The following is a 23,487-nucleotide window of genomic DNA, read 5'->3' as shown; positions in this document are numbered from 1 at the left end:
GCTATAATTCTGACCCTAATAACACAATCTCGAAAATGCGTTATGTACCATCTCAATACTCTTGATATATTCGATCGTGTCTTTAAAAAGTGTGTTTCGAGCCATGATTTTTTTTTTCTTAAATGCCGATATTCGAGCCAAAACCCTAGTATATATACACACATACATACATATATATAAATATATATACATACACATATACATGAGACAAGGAAGATGGAGATGAGACAAGGAAGATGGAGAGGGAGAGACTTACTGTGGGTGAAACGGAGGGTGGAGAGCAGGACGACGAAGACGAGGAACGTGGCTGGAGGAGATCGCACAGGTTCAGAGGTCACGATTGACATGGAGAGAGAAGGGCGAGCAGATAGGAGGAGAAGGAGAGGGTTTGATTTATGTTCAAGTGTGGATTTTACCTGGATTTTAAACCTACAGCTCCTTTTGGGAAGGAGTTATAATCTGCTTATAAACGCCTTTGTAAAAAGCGCTATAATAATCTGCTTATAATGCCTTCCTAAAAGGCGCTATAACAATCTGACTAGGACTCCTTCGCCACGTAGGAGTTGGCCTAACCGCTATAACGCGTTTTGAAAAGGCGTGATGGCCTATTTTTACAAAACGTTTCGAAAGATGGGTATTCCTCCAATTTGATTACAAATTATGGCCATTTGGGCCAAAAACTCGGAAATACCAGAGCCATTTTCTTCACTTCTGTTTCACTCTGATTGCAAGTGATTCGCGGAATAGGAAATACTCCGGTCAACTTTAGAACCCCTTCCACCATTAAAATTTAAAACACGAATTCGGACACTGACACAAACACGTATTTGAAACAGATGTCAAGCATATTCTGACACAGATGCATTTCGAATTGTTTCATGTACACGAAATTCACAAGATCACACCAAGATGACAGTTGCGAACATATCTGCGTTTAGATTTGTGTGCAAAACATTTCCTTTAAAAACTAGAAACTACAATCCCGAGTAGTGTAACGGACAAAAATCCCAGATGTGTGTTAAACCATTCAATATGCATGAACCTTAATATATGTGAACCTCACACACGATGTAGGTAGAAGGTACATTCATCAGACAGTTGTGTCAAAACGTTTTCCTTTAAAACCCGAAAACTGAAAATTGCTAAGGTTCAATTTTTTGGTCTCATTTGCTAATGGCGAAACGGATACAAATAATAGACTGTGTTTTTTTTTTGAACTACATATAAGTTAAGTTTTGCTAAGATTTTTAGACATTTTCTTGTTTTGTCCTTCTTCAAATTGACAAGACCAATAAATAATTCACAAAAATTAGTCGCAAAACTATTAGATGCGCAAAATTTTGAATTAGGACAGAACAAGAAAAGCCCAAAAAAGCTCTAATTAAGAAGAACTAAGCCATAGTTTTTTTTTTTCTGGTCAAACGGAACTTAGCCATAGTTCTACTTGAGCGAACAGTCCCCAATTTAAAGTGCGGGGTTTAATAAATGCGGATAAAAGTGAATTAAAAATTTCAAACTTTCAGTTCAACAAACACAAAGATCTTCACTAAAAAATCAAAGACACATTAGAGAGTGCAAGGCAAAAGATTGCATTGCAGCTAACAAAACTCAAACACACCAATGCAAGTTAAACTGGTGTCAACGATGGCACAATCAGATCGTCCATCTCTTTCAACCAAATCCTACTAAGGGGATCGAAAAAGAGAAGTGGTAAAAATACGTCATATTTTCGGAGATTATAAAATCTCTCTACTTTCGTGAAGTTCATTCAGCCTTTGGTAGAAAACTTGAACAACATCCCATGGACGTACGTGCTCCCAGGAGTAACAATCTGGGAAGGGAAATTGGGGTGGTTAACCGCATCAGGAAAGCCTTGTGTCTCCAAGCACAAACCGGCATGAGGTTGATAAAGAAACCCACCTTTCCCCTTCACGTTATCCAAATAGTTCCCCGTGTAAAACTGCAACCCTGGTTGATTCGTTAACACCTCCATTACTCTTCCCGATTTCTTATCATACACTATAGCCGCCGTCTTCAATTTTTCGCTGGAACCTCCATCAAGAGCATAGTTGATGTCGTAACCATTTGGAAGATTCTTGATCTTGCTAAGCTTGTTGATCTTGCTTGCAATGGATGCAGGTTGGAGGAAATCATAGGGTGTGCCTTTTACGGACGTTATTTTGCCAGTGGGGATGAGGTTGTCATCGACAGGCGTTATGTGGGATCCGAATATCTGGATCTCGTTCGACAAAATATCGCCGCTGTTATGGCCACCGAGGTTCCAATAGGAGTGGTGTGCTAGGTTTACCGGAGTGGCCTTGTCTATATCATTGGCCTTCATTTCCACAGCCAGGTTAAGTCCGGAAAGAGTATAGGTCACTGATGCATGCAGATCGCCTGGAAATCCTGTATAACACAAAAGATAGCTTCAATGTGAAAGATAACTGTATTCTGCTGGGTAATTTTAGGTGCTTTAAATCAAACTACCTCTGTGTATCTTGGATTGGAACATAGTACTTTATCAATCACACTGTCTCACTTCTATTAACTGCTAGACTATTGTATTTATAGGTAAGACTGAAGTATAATTAAAGACTGGCCTTGAGGGAATGTCCACCCGTATACGAAATATAGGACAATATAAAGCCGACGTTAAAGGATTGACAACCCCATACACAGAAGTTCGTCCCAACCCTATGCACCTCCGTAGGTATTAAAAAGCCATACAGAGTCAGGACTTGATCGCCAGGGGTCTAGTGAATGCCGATCGAATGAAGTGTATCGTTTCTAGCCAATTATGCTCCCTGGGCACGGGAGCCTCTAATAAGGAGAAGATTGCCTATGAAGGGGCACGCCAGTTTAAATAGAGGAAAAGATATGTTCAGAGTCTTAGAGGTGACTTTATGCGTACCGTCAGGCAAATCGACATGTAATGGGATAGTCATCTGTTATTTTCCGGTTAAATTTGCTACTTACAAGTTACATAACTCTTGTTTGAGGGTACCGATCATATAACTCCGAACAGATAAGAAAACTGGTAACAGAGGTAAGGATAGAGTAAAAAAAATACTCAAATAGTAATGCTCACCTTCTTCACCATCATAGCTGTGATAGCCAAAGGTGATGTAAGGTGAAGGACCTTCATTATGGTACTTTCTCACCTTCCAAACAACACGGCCGTAGCCTTTGGACCCACCTGGTATTCATATAGTAGAACTATTATCAGCAAAAGTCATTTCCCCCGTCGGTTGAATTACTTTGTAAATTAAAAGTAAATCAAGGAATGTGTACCATGAAGCGTATTCTTCCCGTCATTTGCTTCCAGCTTATAATGGGTGCCATTTAAAGTAAATTGAGCACCCCCAATCCTGTTAGCAACACGTCCGACAGTGGCACCGAAGTACGTTGTATCATTCTGGAGACAAATGAGATTGTATATCAAACAGTCTTAGTGATATAGTTGAAGAATTTTCCAGAGGTTGCTGAATAATCAAATGTCCAACAACCAGCATAATGACGAAGAGGCTGCACCGTGACTATACATCTGTACACTCTTATGCAAGGAAGAGTCCGAATTGCGCGTTTAGGAGGGACCCATAATCAGTGTCCCATTGTCCTTCCACCGTCTCCTTGTGAGAAAACGGGGGTTACAATTTTCCTTATGGAAAGAGAAAGGAGCAATGCAAGGGACACAAATCTGCGCAGAGATGCGTTTGGAGTTGCCCGACACACATGGATTCCATGAATGCACTCTGGACCCTCATGCATCGGACGACTGCTAACACATCTGTGTCCGGTTCTGTGCCAGAAACATTATTGTAGATTGATGGTATTCCGGTCCCTTGCCAATAAGTTGTTTTGTAAATAAACATTACGTGGTCAATGGACTAGAAAGTATGCTAATAATGCTGCTCAACAGAAAGGGTATCCCATACTGCTAACAAATAATGGTTAATTAAGTTGCATGTTAAAGAAAGCAGAAGGAATATATAACAATAACAAAGGGCATGTGCCTCTTGCACTGGAAAACAAAATCACGTGTTAAAGCCAAGCGCATATACTCTTCAAAATCGAGACAACAAGATCAGGACCAAATAAAAAGAAAAACAGCACCCCGGGAGAGAATCCCAGAAACACTAAACAAGAAACCAACACATCCAAGCTATATGGCAAGAACACAAAAACTAGGCCTTTCAGTCAGTTTAGAATACTTTAAAGGCGTACAGAAAACTGGCAAACATTCCTTTAGACAATACTATATGTCTAGGTTGCAGCGCCTTCAACATGTTGGATACCATTGCCTTTGTGTCATATTTATCTAAAGGAATCCTATGAGGAATGGGAATATGATAAAGTTGAGCATCAAAAGAGATCAAGAATGACATGTGAAATGTACTTCGGGATTTTGCAAAGAAACCTTCGAAGTTAAGCAATTTAGCGAAACAACCCTTCAAACATTTGCTTTTGAGCACCTAAATTCCATAGGACACTCGTACACAGGGGTCTGAATATAGGCCGTAATATACCGTACTGGCTGTTGCGTAACTGGATTCGGATCTCAGCTATGGATATTTATGTATTTATTTGCCGATACTATCTGATATCGGCTAACTTAGGAAGGTATCATCAGTGCGTGTTCCGGTAACGTGATTTAGTACCCTGCTAGCACATTACAAGAACAGTGAATACCTTCAACTTTTGTATGCTACATCGAGGACCTCAGATCCCTAAACTTTGACTACCCGAATATGCATACAGCGAAACAAATTACTATGTACTAGGTTGTTTGAGATTTCATCGTTTTTCAGTCTGTAGAAAAATGTACAAATTAAACATGTCTAAAACAATAGCTATTAGTTACCAAAAATTCAGAATTTCCCATTCCGCCATCCATCAATTTTGCTAAAAGTATCAAAAGTAAGAATAATGCATTTCATATATGACAAAATGGAATGCAGAACAAAAGTTAGGAAATGAAAGGATCATGGTCAATTATGGAGGCTAACTATTCTTAGATGTAATTTCTGGACATGGTTAGTCTTATCTTTTGGTTGATTTTTCAGCCACATGAACGACAAGGGTCAAATTGAAAGATACAACCAAAGCTCGCATCCAGAATAGATAAAATTCTTCATAGATTGATAAAGAAAAAATACCACAGAATAAGTAAATAATACTACTACAACAAAATACAAGCCGGTTTGATCAGATTAGACATGGGATTGGATTAAAAAACCGATGAGGGATACACAACAAAACCGGCATTTACATGCGACGATTGGTTAAGGGAATATCTGTTGCAAACCACATCCAACAAGATATAGGATACACAGGACTTTTGGGATTAGTAGCCTCATTAATGTTCAAAAATAGAATTAATCATCTTAATGGATAGACAACCCTCACTTTTAGCCCAGCCAATCGAGCATGGCCTATGACAGGATTAGACACAGGATTAGATTTAATAATTAGTTTGGATCGCGTTTCAACTCGGTAGACAATTTGTCTGACTGATCAAACATGACAGGTTCAGCTCACCTCCATGCTTTTCTCCTCAGAACCCCACCGGACCTCAACATTTTTGGCTTTTTCGCTCCAACTTGGCGGGCCCATAACTATGATTTGAACAGTATATTTCATACAATTTGCTTTTGACAACATATCTGATGAAAAATTCAGCCTTGATCGGTCGGTAGATATGTATATAAGTTGTATGATACGACAGTCTGATTACAACGATTTTCTATCAATGTCCGATCAATTTTGCTTTCACAGATATTTTAAACAAAAAAATGGTTCAGATCATTGTTCTGGGCCCAAGATATAGATAGAGAGAGAAAATGAGGTTTGGAGGATATTGGAGGATAGAAAATTAGAGATGGGCTGCCCCCCGTTGATCAATTATTGTAGGCAAGAAAAAAGGTGAAATCAGAGGGGAAATAGCAACAGTTCTACACGTAATGAAATGATGTCGATTTTAAGTTTCTTGAGTGAGTGAGCAATCTCTCTCTCTCTCTCTCTCTCTCTCTCTGAAAAATGCCACTTGCAATTCCAATAAGTAGAAAGAAGAGGAAGGGAAAAAATTGAAGCAAAACAAATCTCACCAGGTAGTCCATGGCAGAGTCATAGCCCAGAACAATATCCTCCAACTTTCCTGCAAAAAAGCCAGAAAAGAAAAAGAACAAACAATTCCATGAGGAGATGGTAGGCGAAAAGTAAATAGTTTGATTCACAGGAGGGAGGGGCAAATCAAATGGGAAATGGGAAAATCACCATTTTTGTCGGGGACAACAAGGGAGACAATGCGGGCACCCCAGGTGGTGAACTTGACAGAGAAATCTCCCGTCTTGAGCTCATAGATCCCGATTTTTGGCGTTGGTTCTGAACCATTTGCCACAACTAACCATAAGGCAAAAACTAGGAAACAGAACAACGGAGGTGAGCTCTGCATTTTCTCTTTCTTCTTCTGATGTGAGGTATGGAGACTGGAGAGTCGGAGTAAAGAGCCAATGTGGCTGGGCCATATATATATAGGGATGAAGAGGATAATATAATAGTATAATATATACACACATATTTATACATATAAAGTAAGGAAATGAAAGGATCATGGGGCGGATCAAAAACAAAAGGATCATGGTCAATCAGAGGCGTTCGGCTAAATAAGTCAAGTGCTTTATTTTTTTGTTCTTATTTAAATTTTTTTTGCATTTGTTAGTTTTTCGTCAATTTTATGGGATTATTGCTTCGTCATGACAAAAGGAATTTAAAAAATAAAAAATTACGATAGAAACCCTTTTTTTTTTAATAAAGATAAAAATAAACCAATTTTTTCGTCTTTATTTTTAAAAAAATTGGATTTTGATCGTAATTTTTTACTTTTTAGATTTCTCTTGTCATGAAAAAACAATAATTTCAAAAAAATTGACAAAAAACTAACAAATGCGAAAAAAATTTAAATAAGGACAAAAAAATTAGCCAAATGGCTTATTTAGCCGAACGGCCTATCTTGAAAACAATTAAATTTCCGATTTACCAAAAAATAAGAAAAATTATTTGAAATGAATAGATCCGAAATACTAGAACAAATTCACTTGAACCCATTCTTTTCCAAGATAAACAATGTTCCGATGAGGCACTAAAATGATGTGCAATGAAGATGATTTTACGTACACTTGTTCGACTCAACAAGCTCTACGAAGTGAACGTTTTCGATCATCGAAGCGACATCGGAGTGGAGGCGGTTACCGTGCACAGCACAGTCCCCCTGTTCATCATTCATTCAGTTGATTCTAGTTCGTTTGGAAAAGAGGGTGAGCATTACTCTCCCTTTTATTCATTTAGTTAAAAGAGGATAAATATTACTCCTCATCTTATTGGTTGAAATGGTGTAGCTCACATCCGTACAATACATTTTTTTTGGTAAGCACTACGCACGACATCACTTTATAGTGAGATCCACACAATTTCAACCAACAGGAAGTAGGATAATGTTCACCCTCTTAAGTAGAGGATGAACAAAACTCATGCATATGGGCAAAATTCGATTCCCGTAACTACTCATCTCCCTCTTCAAATTACCTAGGATAGAGTAAATTAGGTTTAAAAAATAGAAAGAAAAAAAGAAGTGTATTGACGATCCTAGCCGTCCAAACGTATTTTGACGGCTCAGATTTATTTCTTCTCTTTTCCCTCACCGAACGGCTTAGATTTATTCTCTCTTTCCCCTCACCCAACCACTCTCTCTCATTATTTTGTCTCTCTAAAATTCGAACCGCTCAAAATACATTTTGACGTCTTGAATTGCTGATGGGGTTTTATATATGTGGTACCTGCCAGGCACAAAAGAACTTCTCCAAGTCTCGATACCAGAAAAGGACTCCTGAATTTGGGGCCGTTAGATTTTCCGCTTGACCCAAAAAAAAGAATTTGGGAAAAAAAAGAATTTGGGCCGTTAGCTTTTTTTTCCCAGTCACGTGTTTTAAATGCAAAATCCGGTTGCCAAACAAACATGAAAGGTACATCTTCGGTACAAAAATGTGTAGTACCATAGCAAAATTGAAAATCCCGTGATGCGTCGGCGGGGATTTCTCAATTGATAGGCTGCTACTTTTTTCCTTCCGATTTATTTGTCTATTTTTTAACTTTTAAGAGCATCTCCAACTTTTGACATCAAATTGGAGATGTCAATTTTTTTTGAAGGTTGATGTGGTATTTTGACATCTCCAATTTGATATCAAAACCTCATTTCCAACCCTTATGCCAAATTCTATTTATTTGACATCAAATTATCCCTCTCTAACCTTTATGTCAAAATACAAATGATCATTTTTTGAAATTTGGCATAGAGGAGGAAGGTTGTCAAAGTTGGCATGAGAAGACTTGCCTTCAAATCCACGTAGGAATTGGCATTAAAGAAGGCTGTTGGGTTGGATTGACATTTGGTGTCAAATTTTACCGTTAACATGTCCACGTAGGATTTGACATCTCCCGTTGGAGATACTCTAAGTGTTCTAAAATATTTGTCTATTTGGCTTCTAATTGGATCGATTTTTTTGCCCATTTCTTTAGTGGAATAAAGTAACATTTTTGAAAATTGAGGGTAAATGTGGAAAGTTGAATCTTTTTAAGTGTAATCAATGTGTTCCCTAAAAAAGTTAGAATTTCGAGATTGGACAAACAAATTACAAATGGAGGGAGGTAATATCTTTCTTTTTTTTGGTCAAAAGTTGAGAGGAAGTATCCATCAAAAGATCTTCATGGGGGAATGTTGTGAATACACATACCGGACACTCCAACAAAAAGAACATATGAGCACATAGTTGGGCCATCCTACAAAATGAGAAACCCCTCCCCCTCACCCAAAGAAAGACAAACCCTTCCAAAGGAGGATAAAACCTTCCCGAAGGAGGACAAACCCTCCAAAGAGAGAACATTATTAAAATAAATAACAAAATAAAAGAAGCATCGTTAAGACATCTGCCGCCACTCTTTCGCAACTACCTTAATAGACTTGTAACCACCACATCTACTTCACAAAATAGGAACACATCGTTGGGAGGTGGTTGCGCAGCAAATGCAGTAGACGGCGTTAGGTTAGTCTGAGAAGATGGAGGGTAAGAACGGTGGTGGACATCTTACTTGCAACCACTAAAACCGAAGCTCCGGAACATCATCGGAAAACGATCTGGCTGAAAAGTTTCCCAATAACGCTCGAACTTCAGTCACAGAATTGAGGGAGAAGATGATTCGACGGTAGGGGAAAGAGAACAGAGGGACAGAGATCAGAAAGGAAGGATCCCTCCACTCCCACCGCCTGTGAAGGAGGGGAGGGGAATGACCGTTGGCAGCTAAGGCCTGGATATTTTTAGAGAGGAAGACTTTCAAGGTAAAAAAAAAAAATTACAGTACTTCTTAAAAAATGTAAAAAAGAAATATATGCAACTATTAAAAAGTACAAAAATTGAGGTTCATCGGGATTAATAACGTATGTATAAATTGGTTGAGGCACTTGAATTCTTAAAAGAAAGTGCGACAATTGTGTCGCTGCGTGAATTTTTTAAGGACACCGCTAATGCCGCAATCAAATCCTTTTATTCCACGAGAGTTACTTTAGTTTCACAATTTTACCCTTATGGACTCTCTCTCTCTCTCTCTCTCTCTCTCTCTCGTCGGGCCTGCTACATGCAAAATCCAGTTCCCTCAGACCTCCATCTCCTCTTTGGGTCTCTTTCGATTCTTTCGATTAATCCACCACCGGTATTCCCAAAACGAACAACCTCACAAGATTAATTTACCTCCATTCCAATATCTGATCCTCTCTCTTCTATCAGTACAAAATGTCCAACACCACCATCATGTACATTCCTCTCTTACCACTACGATTCTATTGCTCGATTAGAATTTCAATGGCTGTCCTGATTGATTTCAAGATAATCGGCGGTTGCTTAGCTTGATTTGAACATCTTGAACTGCAATGCAAAGAAGGTGAAAGTACTTTGCTCTTCTTCGAAGATATTGCGCCAGTCAAATCTAATTAGATAGTGGACCTCAAGTCGACTCTCAAAAGATAGATTTTAAAGAGAATTGTTTAACCATCATATTTTTTGTCGGTTGAGTAACATCACACCGGAGTGAGACGGGATGAGGGAGAGCAGCAGACCAAAGATGAGAGGAAAGTTGGATGTAGGGAAAGAGATCGGGGTACACTTGTTAGATGCTATAAAATGTTGTGGAACTATAGATTTTTATCGTAGCGTTAGCGGCGTCCTTTTTTAATTACAAAATTTAAAGCTTGTTCAAAATTGATTTGTTTATGTAACAAACCAAAGGTGAACATTTTTTTGGAACTAGTTAAGGCTTCAAATCAAATTTGAACAAACTAATACTCAGCTTGTTCGGTATTATTTATGAAAAAAATCAAGTTACTCAAGATTAGCTTGTCTCATAAATAAGCTAAGCACGAACATATTTTTAAAACTCATTAAATTTTCAAATCAAACTTGATCAACTACCTTATGTTTGGTTAAATCATTGGTCATCACTACTAGGGGCACAAATCGAAAAAAATTGGGAAAATAAGTAGCCAAAAAGATATATATCTATAAAATTAAAAATCCGTTTTCTTTTGGGTAAACCAAAGATTCATTAAAAACTAAGCATAAATAATTCATAAAACATTACAATGCATCGAAATGACGTCTAAATTAAAAGCATTCTTCGCCATCAAGACTGCCCCTTCTATTTGCTTCCCGGTGCACGAACTGAATCTCACACACATTGCATTGGCTCGCGAGGTGTAACGACTCTGTCTAGGAAGAGCACGCTTAACTGCGAAGTTTCAATGCGTTTTAGCCCTCCCTCACGGCTTTAAAAGATCTTGTACAAAATAGGGCATGATCTATTATTTATACCACACAACTTACACTTCACCAAGCGATGTGGGAACCCCCGGTTGACCCCTCTGGTCACCGATCAGACAGCCCCGCACGGTTCCCAACCGCCCTCAGGCTGGTCGACCACTGCCTGGAACTTCCAGGGGCGGGGCGTCACAATCTCCCCCACTTAGGAACACACGGTCGAGATTCTGTCCCACATTTCCGGTTGGTGCAGGCTCTGATACCATATGTAACGATCCGCTCCATCTTTGTACAATATTGTCCGTTTTGACATCCAAAGCGGATAATATTGTACAAAGGTGGAACGGATCGTTACACGAGGGTCTTGCAATCACATAAAAGAGCACACAAGGGGTGATGACCTGCTTCATTTATACTTTTTAAAGGTTAGCATCAATTTGACAATCCGTTTCCACAATGAGATTTGCGATGATCATATCCTTAGCAAATGTACCAATCTTCCTTTGGAAACCACGATTCCAAAGGCCGCAATCACATAAAAGAGCACACATGGGGTGATGACCTGCTTCATTTACTTTTAAAGGTTAGCATCAATTTGACAATCCATTTCCACAATGAGATTTGCGATGATCATATCCTTAGCAAATGCACCAATCTTCCTTTGGAAACCACGATTCCAAAGGCCATTTGCATCGCGAAAGACACCACTAGACGCAATTGATCCAGAATGAGAACCGGCTCCGTCAACATTCAATTTTATAAAGAAATTGACTTATTCACGGGTATTCCTTTATTTACGGAACCGCGCAATCTCGACCGTCCGTTTTAATTTTGGACGGTCTGAATTCACCTTCATAAAAATTTATTCACGGAATTCTGTGAATAAGTTTTTTTTTCTTATAAAAAAAACCACTTGGAGGGGGAGACCATCCAACACAAAAGCACTCTCTTTTCCAGAGCCAACACAAAAAAGTACTACCAGCTAGTTTTGTTTTCTATCATCTCCTTTATTATTTGAGAATAACTTTTCCCGGTGGAATTGTGAATAAGTTTTACAGAACTCAATCTTACGTGTTCAAAAGGGTTCTGGACGATCCAGATTAAAAACAAATTATTATAAATCAGAGATGCTTATTACCGGTCAAAGTTTAAAAACATATCTCAACTATTGATTGCCGAAACGAACGGGTGAGATTGAGCGCTTCCGTGAATGACTTATTCACGGAGGCAGGAGAAAGACTGACGGGCAAAGCCCCATGTACTAGGGCCCGTTTGGGAGCCAAATTATCGCATTTTGACATTTTGCATTATTGGCATGCTAGGAATAACTGCATTTCAGATTTGTCTTCAGTTTTAGATATCTATTGATTGTAATAGTTTTCTTTAAACTTCGATCAAGGAACGTTGCAAGTGTTGTTTGGCATTTTAATGAAATGTGCTTTGGAGTTCGGTTAAAAATAAATAAATAGAAGGATTACGGGGTCTCTATTCAAGTTTAGCTTGACTTAGAAAAGTTGTGCTGCCATTGCATCCTTGAATCACGCTTCTTCGGTTGGCAAGAAAATCATGCTTTCATTCACATCACTATACATACTAATTCGGGTTTTCTTTTTCAGCAAAACTGCGTCAATGGCAAATTTGGCGGTTTTGCTAAAATTCACTTCGAAGGGAACATTATGTACCTATTTGATGATGGATGAACAAGGATAAAAACTCAAGCCTTGGATGCAAATTTTGGAGCTTAAACCGACGCATTTCATCTTCTAACATGGTATCAGAGCTTCTAACACTCTCTTTTTATTAGCATAGTACATTTCTTCCGTGATTTCTATACGAGTATCGAAAGTAAGTCAACCTCCTTTTGCAGATGAACAATATTCTTTCCAACTTTCGTAACACTATTCCCGCGATTACGTTGTAGCAGAAATTTACCTCTTACAACAATAGAAGACAGTTGCTTATCAAAACAAAAAAAACAAAAAACATGGAGTAGAAGACAGTTATAAACAAGAAGAACTAGCATTAGCCGACGAGCTACTCCAATGTAAATTCCTCAAGCCATATGAGCACCTCATTCCTCTTCAATGCAACAACCCGCCGCCAAAGATAGAGATCAAAAAGTAAGGCAAAAAGGGAAAAAAACTCAAAGGATTTTCGCAAATGAATCGTAAGAGAGACTACAGTTGTAAAATGTTACACAAAAATAAACCAAATAGAAAGTCCCGTCTCAGTAGAATTATGCAAGCTAGTAAATGGAATCATATCGAAAATGGAATCATCACCATACAACAAGGGGTTCAGTGATGTTGCATGCAGTGAAGAAAATACTTACAAGGATATCCTCAGTGGAATGAAGTTCAGAATTTCCATATGGTATTGGGTTTTACAATTTCAACCGAAAGAGGGAAAATATATGAAGCTTTCGGCTGTGTTTGGAACTCAGGGAAAGAAAGAGAACGTTTCAAAAAATTTCTTTCCTTTGTTTGGTTTCTAGAGAAAGAGAAAGGAAAATTTGAAAAACATGTTCAATTTTCTATCCAATTTCTTCTTTAACTTTCTCTTTCATTTTCCTCATTATTATTCCGTTCGTTTCTCCTTCCATCCCCAAGTTCCAGAGCCTTCATGTTTAATCCATGGCCTAAATTACCGAAAATTGGCAGCGTATTAGAATTAGATGAAAATTTTAGTGCAGGTGGGATTTCTGCTTTGAGTCGAGTACAGAGTAAAAGTTGCTGGACATGACACCACCTAGACCGTACTCGTTACTGTAAGTTACGCTGTTCTGCTTCCTCTGACTTTACTCTCGGATTGAATTAAAGATATTTAGCATTGGAACGACTATTCCCGCTGCTAGGGTAGTTTGTAGTCTCCACATTGGAGAGTAGTAAATCAGACTATCGCCTATCCAACGGTTAGACTTAGTTTCCAAGTTAAGAAACAGAAGGACATACTTAAAAGTACTTGAAAACATGAAGATGAAGGGACTTCGTTTTCATACCATCATAAAGCTCTTTGTTCGGCCAGGATCATTGTAGCGAGCGAGCAAACAACCTGTTTCAGGTCTAAGACCGTCCTTGATGAGACTAGAGCGTAGTGATTTCTCTTTCTCACGAACAACATCCTCCGTAGGCTTTCCGCTGAATTTTGATACTGCAGCAATGCCTCCTTCCACTTTCCTCAATTTGGTTTTTTCTTCATCTGGAGCCGGTAAACTGGTGAAGATACACATTCATTACATTAGAACGTGTTAGTTTTACTGAAAATCTGAGATTATATCTGAAATTTCAAGTTGTCTCGTTTCTTCCAAGTGATTGAGAAACTAGGCCTTGTTTGGTTGGTGTGATCAATAAATTAGGGTGAGTGATCCGACAGGACTAATAACGAAGGAATTACTAACACCACATTCCCAACATATTTGTATTCCATTTTATCTAGGATTGGTTATCCTAGTACACAACGGGTATGTAATCCATCCATTAGTTCAAACAGTATTTATTTAGATCTCGTTTCTATTCCGGTCAATCAAACGGCCCCCAAGGTAGTAGCAATACTTCACCTGGTCATTTCCTTTTCTGATGGAAGAACTACTTGGATGGAAATTTTGGACATTTCACTGTCGACTGCCTGAGTGAAGACTGGAGTCGTCATAGGAATCTTCTCCTTTGTTGAATTCTTCCCAAAGATATACCTGTAGATATACATAGAATTAGATTTCAATTTCTACGGACCAAAAGGAAAAGGAACAAACAAAAAGCAAGCTATGTGGATGAATTGGTAGAAGGAAGCATACTAACCCAGTTACTGCATTGAACCCAGATGACCCAGAAAGCTTGTCACCATCTGTTTCCACAACGACGAATGGAGAATACTTTCGGACCTGAAAATGAATTTGGGAAATCTATTCAAGCCTGTAAAAAACTTTCGTATTTATACCTAACGTTTTGTGAAACATAAACTTGAAAAGTTAATATTGGCAGCACGAGTAATTTTCCCATGCTTGGATTTATAACGAAGAGCAAACGGAAACAGCAACCAAAGCTTTCACATTTCCATGCAGTTGAAAATGCTACCCACTACTTATGTACCGGTTGACAATAATAAATTTGATACCCTGCTGCTTAGCAGAAAAACAAACCACAGAAACATTATTCTGCTGCTGGTTGAAAGCTTAATAGTTTCCCAGTCAAATAACTTCATTACAACACTTTGCGAAAGCTTGTGTGACAACCCAGAACGAGGCCCATCGTCTAGTCCCACATCGGGTGCCATCAAGGGTGTATTCGATATGCTATGAAACACAAACGTGCTACTAAATAACTTTGAGCTTAAGTTCTTTTGGGAAATGTGGTTAGTCCACTTTCATAGGTTATTAGGCCAGCATGTGGTGGGCCGTTACATTTTGGGGATTGATTTAGATTATGGTACCAAGGAAGTTATGCTGACATTTGTGTCACATCTTCTGATTCAGCTTTTGGGCCAAAAAGAGCGGACAGACATACAACTGATACCATTGACACATATAGTAAAAGCATATGAGGTGATGAAGGCTACAACAATCCTTTGGGTAAAAGACTAACAAACCTCATAGTTTGCAGTCCTCTTACGTATCTGATATTTTGGCGAGTCCAAATTTGGAGTCTTGTATATCCGTAACTGCAACAAATCTCACATATGTATATTAGTCATCTGTAAGAAGGGACATCAAACAGTGGACTCAGAAGCTTGAAGCTTTAATGGGAAATACCTGCTTTATTACATCCATTAGACCTTCCGAAGAAAAATAGTTGTTGTTTGTTATAGAGTCCCAGAAGTCCTACAAAATGGAGGGGGAGATGCGAAATTATAGGTATTAAAAGGCAATGAAGGATTAACTAAAACAAAAAGGAGTAGAAACACTAATTGCTATGTCTGCCTTAATTTGAAGCATACCACATGGCTGCAAAACTTCCCGGTCTCAGGATTGATGCCCATAATCGAAGTCCCCGTGAAAACCAATTCTGGTTTCCACGGCAGCAGAGCAAACGTCATTACCATTGTCCATCTGGTAGTTATATCAAAGGGTCCTGTCTATATCAACTCAATCAGTCACAGACGAATTCATTCAAACTTTTTTAGCATTTTACAACGTTACGTTTTGTTAAGAGGATCGGATGCATGGCCCAACACAAACTTGTCCACTTGAGAGATCTTATAGAGATTCAAGGTCTAAGGTGATTGCATAAAACTGATATGCATATTTACTTTAGAAACTGAAATCATAACAAATTTGTACTTCAAGAGACCTTTTTTATCACAGAAAACAATGGACTTATCATGAGATACATGGAGTTAGCAGTACTGGGGGTGTTCCAAAAGCTTAGATTTTGGAGTTAATTTTGCTTTTATCCCCTAAATCCACATTTTGTCTACTTCGTCCCTAAACTATGTAATACATGATACTTCGTCCCTAAAGATCTAGGGCCTTTTCAGTCATGAAACTTGTGAAGACACATTGTGCAATACATGATAAACTTTGTTTCTAGGACTCGTGCATTGAATCATATTGCTAAAGATTTTGATATCTGTTCTCCTATCGATACTTTTCATAACATATAAAAGAGTATCGAGCACAATTCAAGATATTTCAATTTAGTAAAGTGATTGAGTCAAGTTACAATTAACTTTTTTTGGAACTCTGCACTTGTTTAGAGATATTAATTGTTCATTATATTTATTTTAATTTGCTAGTAATTTTTTTTTTTAAATTCGACGAAAATTTATAGATTGTCCATCTTTCCATTAGACTTTTGAATACATGTTTGCTAGGCACACCAGCTTAAAATCTCTGCTTCGTTCCTGACTGCATTGCTCATTCTTCTGACGATACTTAGAGCTTAGGCCTGGTAATTACCTTGGATGGAGACTACACCTACCAAAAATAAGGAACACCTTCGTCGACCAAAAAAAAAAAAAAAACTCTCCTTACAATAGGAGTATTAGAATTGTACTTGAATATTTCATCCAACATTATTAGTAGCACTTCCATCTCTAGGTGGCTAATATGCTTTTATAATAACCAAATTATTAGCCTAGTTGGCCAACCTTATACACTCTATTTTATTTTATTTTTGGCCAAACGGAATAGTCAACCTTATACAATCTCCACTGCAAGGTCAACGGGTCAAATTTGATGGAAATTGATTACTAATTTACTAGTTTTTCTGGATATGAGTGTTAGTTTATTTATACTAGTTCTTGATTTGTTGAGTTATCTTATTAAAATTATGAACTACACATGATTGATGTAATATCTCCTTCATTTTTTTAACAAAGGAACAGCCTTGCAACGAGGCCACTATATGGACCTGACTACGCAACCTAAACCTCTGGAGAGCTAGTGCGGCTACACCAGTCACGGCCCCCTACTTACTTCAGGATACTCGCCCAGTGGAGAATCGAACCTAGACCTTACTCCAAAGTTTGGGCATTTGCCCAAACCACAGGGGCAACCCTGGTTGTGTATAATAATATCTCCTTATTGTAACTCAAACTTATATTTGTAATTCTTGTGGAGCATAAACAACAATAGTCTCACATGGAGTAACAAGAAGCAAGAAAGAAAGCATACCTGTTTAACCCAATGCAACTGAAAATCAGGCCTGAAGAGCTTCTTTAACAGGGCAATGTTAAACAGGTACCCACTAATCGAATCATGCTTGGTGATTGGGTCTCTGAACTTAACCCGTTCGTCGTAAGCCGTCCGGTCAATCCCCTGATCATCAAACAGGTGTGGCAAGTCCTCGTACAAGAACCCCACCAGCCGTTCAACGTCCACCGTTGTTGATTTTTTCGGCTGGATATTTTGCTCCACCAAGCTCAGCCTAACCACCCACTTGGGCTTTTGGCCAGTTTTGACAGTTACGGATATAGCTTTGGAATTGTTGGGAGGAGAGAGAGAAATTCCTCCGGTGTGGTTGAGTCGCCGGGAAGTGCAGGGGATTGGCCGGAAAATGTGGTCGGAGAGATAGGTATTGGCCATTTTGATATGGGATTGTTTGAGTTTTTGTGTTTAGCCATTTTGGTAAGGAGAGGAGGAGGACACATGGTGATGGTCTTAGCCATAAAATGATTGGTTGGCATTTGTTTTACTTGTAGTTGTAGGAGCCAGAAGGGCTTCAAATGATATGTTTCCTTTCCTTTTCCTTTGTTATCCTTATGTATGGATTCTTCTAATCTGAACCGTCAATAATGATAATTAATTATTCAAATCTGTTAAATTTTTTATCGAGAAAAATATATTATGATCGATAAAAGATTTAAAATAAATCTAGACCATTGAAAACGCTAACCGATAGTTACAATCACTTGAACTGCACCTCTGCAATTCGATTTGAACCGTAGACAAGCCAGATCATTTTTTGTATTTTTCTTTTACAAGAGAATCGAATGGCTTCTAAACTCTCAGTTTGTGTGCCTCACAATGATGTTTTGAAAGGTTGTCTCGTAGGCTCCAAAAAAAGAACAGGTTATAAATTTTAATTTGATCGAATATCGATAGGTACGTGAATAAATTTTACTATTTTGATTTGTAAAAGGGACGACAAATATAACTTAATTCTCAAACCGTTTATTTTACATTTTACAATATAAAATAGTACAAGTTGTTCACGGACGCATAGGTATTCGATGAAATTAATTTTTTGCAAACATTTTCTCCTTTTATGTTTCTACGAGAGGAATAAATCAATTATCACCCCAAAATAGATCCAAAAATTGAGAGATTCAAGGGATATGAAGGGATTAGGTATGAAGAGTAATACTGTGAATGTGGGTTCCCATGCAAGTGTTAATATGAACTCACTCACTGAGTCCTGTATTTAGTGAATCTATCCAACATTATAGTGCTTTTTCTTTTCTTTTCTTTTTTGATAAAAAATACTCATTCCGTCTGGATTTAATAGTACTTTTTAGGAGTTTGTATCATTTTTCAATCGATTATATCTTGTAATTTATAATGTTTATGTAATTTTGAAAACATTGTCTATAAGAACTGATTGAGATTTATCAAAAAGATCCATATTAGATAAAAAAAATTATTATCAATTTAAAAATATAACTCATTTTTTATCCGGTTAGAATTGAACGAGTAACTATTAAATCCGGACAGAGGAAGTAGTGTTAATTTTTCTCTCTTCTTATTTCAATACACTTTTTAAGCTGCGTAATTGTGTTTTAAGTATCAAGTTGTATCATATTATTGGGAGTGCATTGAAGCTTGATTTTCAATCTTTTGTAGTGTCTTTTATTTTATGTTGCAGAGTTCTATGAAAATTTTAAATTCCTTAGGCTCTGTTTGGAAAAGTTTTTATTTTCAGTAATTTGTTTTGTTTCCGATATTTTTTGAAACAGACACCATAAACATATTTGTATTACTGTTTTTTTTTTTACAAAATATTACATAATCAATTCCACTAGTTTACGAAATTTTAGAAACACAAAAAATTGCATTTTCAGTTGTTTTGAAAATACTTTCAGCAGCCTAAAAAATAAATAAACAAAAATTATTATGTTCAACAAACATGTTTTTTTTAATTAATTTTTTAATTAAAAAAAAACTAATTTCTTGTTTTTCATAAACAAAAAACAAAAAACTGACAACTTTACCAAGCAGAACCTTAATATTTTGTTTTTCTTCCTAGATTATGGTTTCAATTTGTAATGGCTTACCATAGATATTGAGCATTCTCAGAACCACTCGCTCTCTCACCACAAGTTTCAATAAATTTTCTCTCCGCTTATTACTCAAATTTATCTATTTTAACTTATTACCCAACAACCTCTTAATTATTACAGCTATTTGAGTGAGAACAGTAGTCTAGTCAAACGGTTAATGCAACACCAACCACCATAGAACACCAACCACCGTAGAAAAACTAGAGTTGACCATAAAACATGTATCTAGTGGCAACTATACAAAATGCACATCTAATTCTTTCAAAAGAAGAAGAGCGCATTAACAGCAGGTTCATTTGTCGGTGTCAAAATGACGTTGACAAAGTCAGTTTTTTATTAGCTACCGTGCCATTTTGTCAAAAAAATAACTAGATTGCTCTACCAGTGTAATGTCATTTTGGCAGTATTTTTCATTTGCAATCAGCTTTCCCACTCGAGTCCAATTTTGTTCACTCTCACCAAACGAGGGTGAACGTTATCCTCACTGCTATTGGTTGTTTTTCTAACTTGTAGACCCTACCAAGTTTAACCACAGTTAACATTAAAAGCGACAATTTATGGAAGGAGTATAACTGATTCATATATTTTCATTGAGAAAAATATTCCATGCTTTGATTCATATATTTTCATTGAGAAAAATATTCCATGCTTTGCAAGAGAAGAAGCCGATTGGGAAAAAGAATTTGAGGGTGACCAATCCAATTTGTGAAGGGGTGAGCGTTAATATATTATTTTTTTTTTTAACAAGTATCGTAAAAGGCATATGGATAAAAATAACACCAAACAATTAAAACATATACAATTCCACCTCCCAAAAAGCAACAGGATATTTTCAAAATCGAAATTAAAAATTTGTTCAAGCAATCATATGCAATCCAAAACTTACCAACTTTAATTAAAAAGAAATTCAAAACAGAAAGACCAACAAAAGTAATCCAAAAAATTAATCCGAAACTCAATTTTTTGTTTCCCAATCGGCTTCTTCTCTTGCAAAGTATGGAATATTTTTCTCAATGAAAAGATATGCATCAATTATACTCATTCCATAAATTGTGATTTTTAATGTTAACTGTGATTAAACGTGGTAGGGTCTACAATTTAGAAACAACCAATAGCAGTGAGGGTAACCTTCACCCTCGTTTGGTGAGGGTGAACAAAATCGGACTCTTCCCGCTCTTAGAAGGTGATTTACATCTATGTTTCCCCTTCTGTAAATTTGAATCACGAAGAAGAAGATAACAATTGATATAAAAAAATTCAAAAAATCATAAACAGAATGCCCATCCTGTAGAGAGAGGCTAATCTTCATATGTATATTGCACCCTGTACAAAAACCAATGATTGATGCCATAAAGCTGAACAGGCAATGTTTTCTAATCGAGCTTAGAGGTGTTTGTTGCAACTAAATAAAGCCAGCTTTTAGCTTTTTGATTCTGAACTTTTTGGTGCAACCAAGGTTAACATAAAGACTACTACTACCTAGCGTATCGATCGGAGTTACGTATTGGTTATTAGCCCACTAATATCGCTACACTGTGCTATATCGGTGATATCAAAATCCGCATGTGTATCGGATAATTCCTGATACAGATTGCTTCGTGATTTGAATTTTCATCTGTCGAGCAAAAAAAAAAATTTGGATTTTCGTTGACCGTTGAAGTGCTCCAGTGCCAAATATAATTCTAAAAATATATAATCTGCAACAAAACCCATATTGAAGCGACTAAATTGCTCTTCAAATTCCTAGTCATATTCCCATATATAGTTGATAATGTACCTCACATGCTCTGTCCTGAAAAAGGCGCCTTTTTTGAGTTTTCATTGTCACACAAGTCTGCAGAAAAATCTCACGCTATTCCGATTTATGCACAAAGATGCTTTTTACTCCAACGTGTATGCTGAACTGTCACCTGGATTTCCTACCTGTCTGGACGAGGTAGAGCCATGTGTCGACAGCGTCGGGTCTCGCACACCCTCTTAGCATCAGTCCACACTTCCCACGTGTCTGACTTGTGCCAAAATGAGCCCAACACCTTCTCTCACCTTTATATAAGCATTGGCTCCTGACTTCATGTTGGATCGCAGAACACAAAGACCTTGAGAAAAACACCAGTCCAACTTTTCTTTTTCCATCTAAAGATTTTCCAGAGAAAACACAATGCCTCTCATTTCAAAGGTCATTGTGTCATGGTGCAGGAAGCATCCAGATGGGGATGACGATGGCGACGACGGCTATGACTATGCCCCGGCAGCATGCATGGAAGGAGATGGCGACGACGACGATGATGGAGATTACGACTATGCCCCTGCAGCACCCTTGGAGGGTGATGGCGACGATGACGATGGTGATTATGATTATGCTCCAGCTGCATGAATGGCGGCTAAATAATTAGAACTAAATATTCTTGATAGAGTGACTTCAAGAGGCTGCGTTCCAACTCTATTCCTGGGTATTTTTCTCCCATAGAATCCTAAACATTTTGGAGGCTATGCTACGATTTGAGGCTATGTATTAGTGTCTAAGATTTATCTCATCTATCTAATGATGAAGATGAACCACCTTTTAGTAGTGGGAAATAGTAGGAATTGATATAATGAATAAAAATGAACTTCTCTATGTAATGCTCATAACTCATCATGCGACCCATGACATAACGCAAATCATATATCGGAGGATCGCGAATGTTCTAAATATGGCCGTTAAATATCTCCTACCGGCTGATGCATGAAGGGATTTCACTTTCCATACTGGTATTTGCAGATGAAATGGCTGTTAAGGCCCGATATGGATCCATACAATTGTCATCTCAGTGATACTGACATATATATTTAGGTACCCAGAATTAGAAAACCCAAACTTAATTATTTAATATAACCATTTCGTAGTAGAGCTTCTTTATTTTATACGCAGGACATAAATAATGCTTCCGGTGTGCATGTGATTTCCTATGTTGTTATAATAATCCATTAGAGGAGTCTGCTAGTATATTTTTTATTTGAGGAAAAGAACAGGCATGACAGCATGAGTCAATCTGTGACTTAAGAGCTCTGAAAGGGACCCATGCACTGATGCACACCAAGAACCAAAAAAATTAAAAACAGAAGAAAATGAGGGAAGCACAAGTTAAAAAAAAACCTTATAGAATCTGATAAAGGGACTAGCCATTTGACACACTTAACCTTGACCTAGTTTTCCTCATAAAGATGAGACCCTCTCTTATACTATTCTACCCACCTAAAAGCTAATATTGTTTGATCCAAACATTCTCTTTTCTATTCAACTGACACAACGTAAGCTTTTACAAGGTACAAATTACTCACAGATAAAGGCAGAGAGTGGCGCAACCAAAATTTTCATTAGGTGGGTCTTTCCAAAAGACACAGCCGATGTCAGATTTCAAATTCCATACCAAAATCAACTTTGACATGACAAATAGAAACATCATGACTATATGATCACGTATATCGAACAACATTGGTAACAGTTATACAGCTTGTCAAATTATATGTAACAACAGAAGTTGGGAACACAAGAGTACTACTTCTCAACTTAGTGCTGGATCTTTGAGGGGAAAAATGAAAATTGACCCCCATTTTTGGGTTTTTTCCCAACTACCTACAGCTCCACCCATGAAGGCAGAAATTCACGACTTGGATGCAACTCTATAACACTACATATCATAAAATTTTCTACCAAGTTCTTCACTCAATTGTGTAAAAATTACCAAAGAGTGTGTTACAGCAGCTTACCAGTACCAGTTGGCAAGTCAAATTGTTGCGCCTTCCTGGATACTTTTGTCATTAATTGCTTTGGAGAGTATTGGAGTTCTTTAACTTGCATGTCCAAATAGATGGAGCTTTCTTGAGCACCTGTCATGCAAATTTCTGATCAATGTCTTCATATCATTTGCCTCAA

The 23,487-nt window shown here is 37.5% G+C and overlaps 3 protein-coding genes across 9 annotated transcripts in view; all 3 read right to left on the bottom strand.

The window, feature by feature from the left end:
- LOC131336359 (uncharacterized) overlaps nucleotides 1–23,487 on the bottom strand; it is a 57,325-nt gene that overhangs the window by 19,968 nt on the left and 13,870 nt on the right. The window contains exon 1 of one of the 4 annotated variants that reach the window (XM_058372152.1): nucleotides 706–799. The exons of 1 other annotated variant lie outside the window; for it this stretch is intronic. In XM_058372152.1, the coding sequence (XP_058228135.1) occupies nucleotides 706–784 (79 nt within the window). In that variant the 5' untranslated portion in view covers nucleotides 785–799. Of the gene's footprint in view, nucleotides 1–705; nucleotides 800–23,487 lie in introns of those variants that run through there. 2 more of the 4 variants (XM_058372154.1, XM_058372155.1) reach the window with 2 other exon arrangements.
- LOC131336362 (uncharacterized) lies at nucleotides 1,487–6,550 on the bottom strand. Of its 2 annotated transcripts, XM_058372161.1 has the most exons (5): nucleotides 6,274–6,550; nucleotides 6,105–6,154; nucleotides 3,292–3,415; nucleotides 3,089–3,196; nucleotides 1,487–2,406 (listed from the first exon to the last, which is right to left on the bottom strand). In XM_058372161.1, exons 1-5 carry the CDS (start codon nucleotides 6,449–6,451, stop codon nucleotides 1,769–1,771), a joined length of 1,098 nt encoding a protein of 365 aa, XP_058228144.1. In that variant the 5' UTR covers nucleotides 6,452–6,550; the 3' UTR covers nucleotides 1,487–1,768. The 2 variants fall into 2 exon arrangements, with proteins under 2 accessions (XP_058228144.1, XP_058228145.1); XM_058372162.1 differs by lacking the exons at nucleotides 6,105–6,154; nucleotides 6,274–6,550 and adding an exon at nucleotides 5,539–5,746.
- Nucleotides 12,719–18,008, bottom strand: LOC131336360 (uncharacterized). 3 transcript variants are annotated; one of them, XM_058372157.1, is made up of 8 exons: nucleotides 17,467–18,008; nucleotides 15,789–15,926; nucleotides 15,604–15,672; nucleotides 15,441–15,512; nucleotides 14,654–14,736; nucleotides 14,416–14,547; nucleotides 13,858–14,071; nucleotides 12,719–12,938 (listed from the first exon to the last, which is right to left on the bottom strand). In XM_058372157.1, exons 1-8 carry the CDS (start codon nucleotides 17,875–17,877, stop codon nucleotides 12,894–12,896), a joined length of 1,164 nt encoding a protein of 387 aa, XP_058228140.1. In that variant the 5' UTR covers nucleotides 17,878–18,008; the 3' UTR covers nucleotides 12,719–12,893. The 3 variants fall into 3 exon arrangements, with proteins under 3 accessions (XP_058228140.1, XP_058228142.1, XP_058228141.1); XM_058372158.1 differs by lacking the exon at nucleotides 12,719–12,938 and adding an exon at nucleotides 13,139–13,406 and having other exon boundaries at nucleotides 13,821–14,071; nucleotides 17,467–17,983; XM_058372159.1 differs by lacking the exon at nucleotides 15,789–15,926 and having other exon boundaries at nucleotides 17,467–17,987.

The sequence above is a fragment of the Rhododendron vialii genome, chromosome 8a (assembly GCF_030253575.1).
Source record: "Rhododendron vialii isolate Sample 1 chromosome 8a, ASM3025357v1".
NCBI classification, from domain to species: Eukaryota; Viridiplantae; Streptophyta; class Magnoliopsida; order Ericales; family Ericaceae; genus Rhododendron; species Rhododendron vialii.
This window is presented reverse-complemented; position numbering and strand designations above follow the sequence as displayed.

Coding starts and splice junctions, on each gene's coding strand:
- LOC131336360 (XM_058372157.1), bottom strand. CDS start 17,877: ATGGCCAATACCTATCTCTCCGACCACATTTTCCGGCCAATCCCCTGC. Junction 15,927..17,466: donor AGTTGCATTGGGTTAAACAG/GTATGCTTTCTT, acceptor GAGTTGATATAG/ACAGGACCCTTTGATATAAC. Junction 15,673..15,788: donor GGAAGTTTTGCAGCCATGTG/GTATGCTTCAAA, acceptor TCCATTTTGTAG/GACTTCTGGGACTCTATAAC.
- LOC131336362 (XM_058372161.1), bottom strand. CDS start 6,451: ATGCAGAGCTCACCTCCGTTGTTCTGTTTCCTAGTTTTTGCCTTATGG. Junction 3,197..3,291: donor CGGGAAGAATACGCTTCATG/GTACACATTCCT, acceptor TATGAATACCAG/GTGGGTCCAAAGGCTACGGC. Junction 2,407..3,088: donor CAGCTATGATGGTGAAGAAG/GTGAGCATTACT, acceptor TGTGTTATACAG/GATTTCCAGGCGATCTGCAT.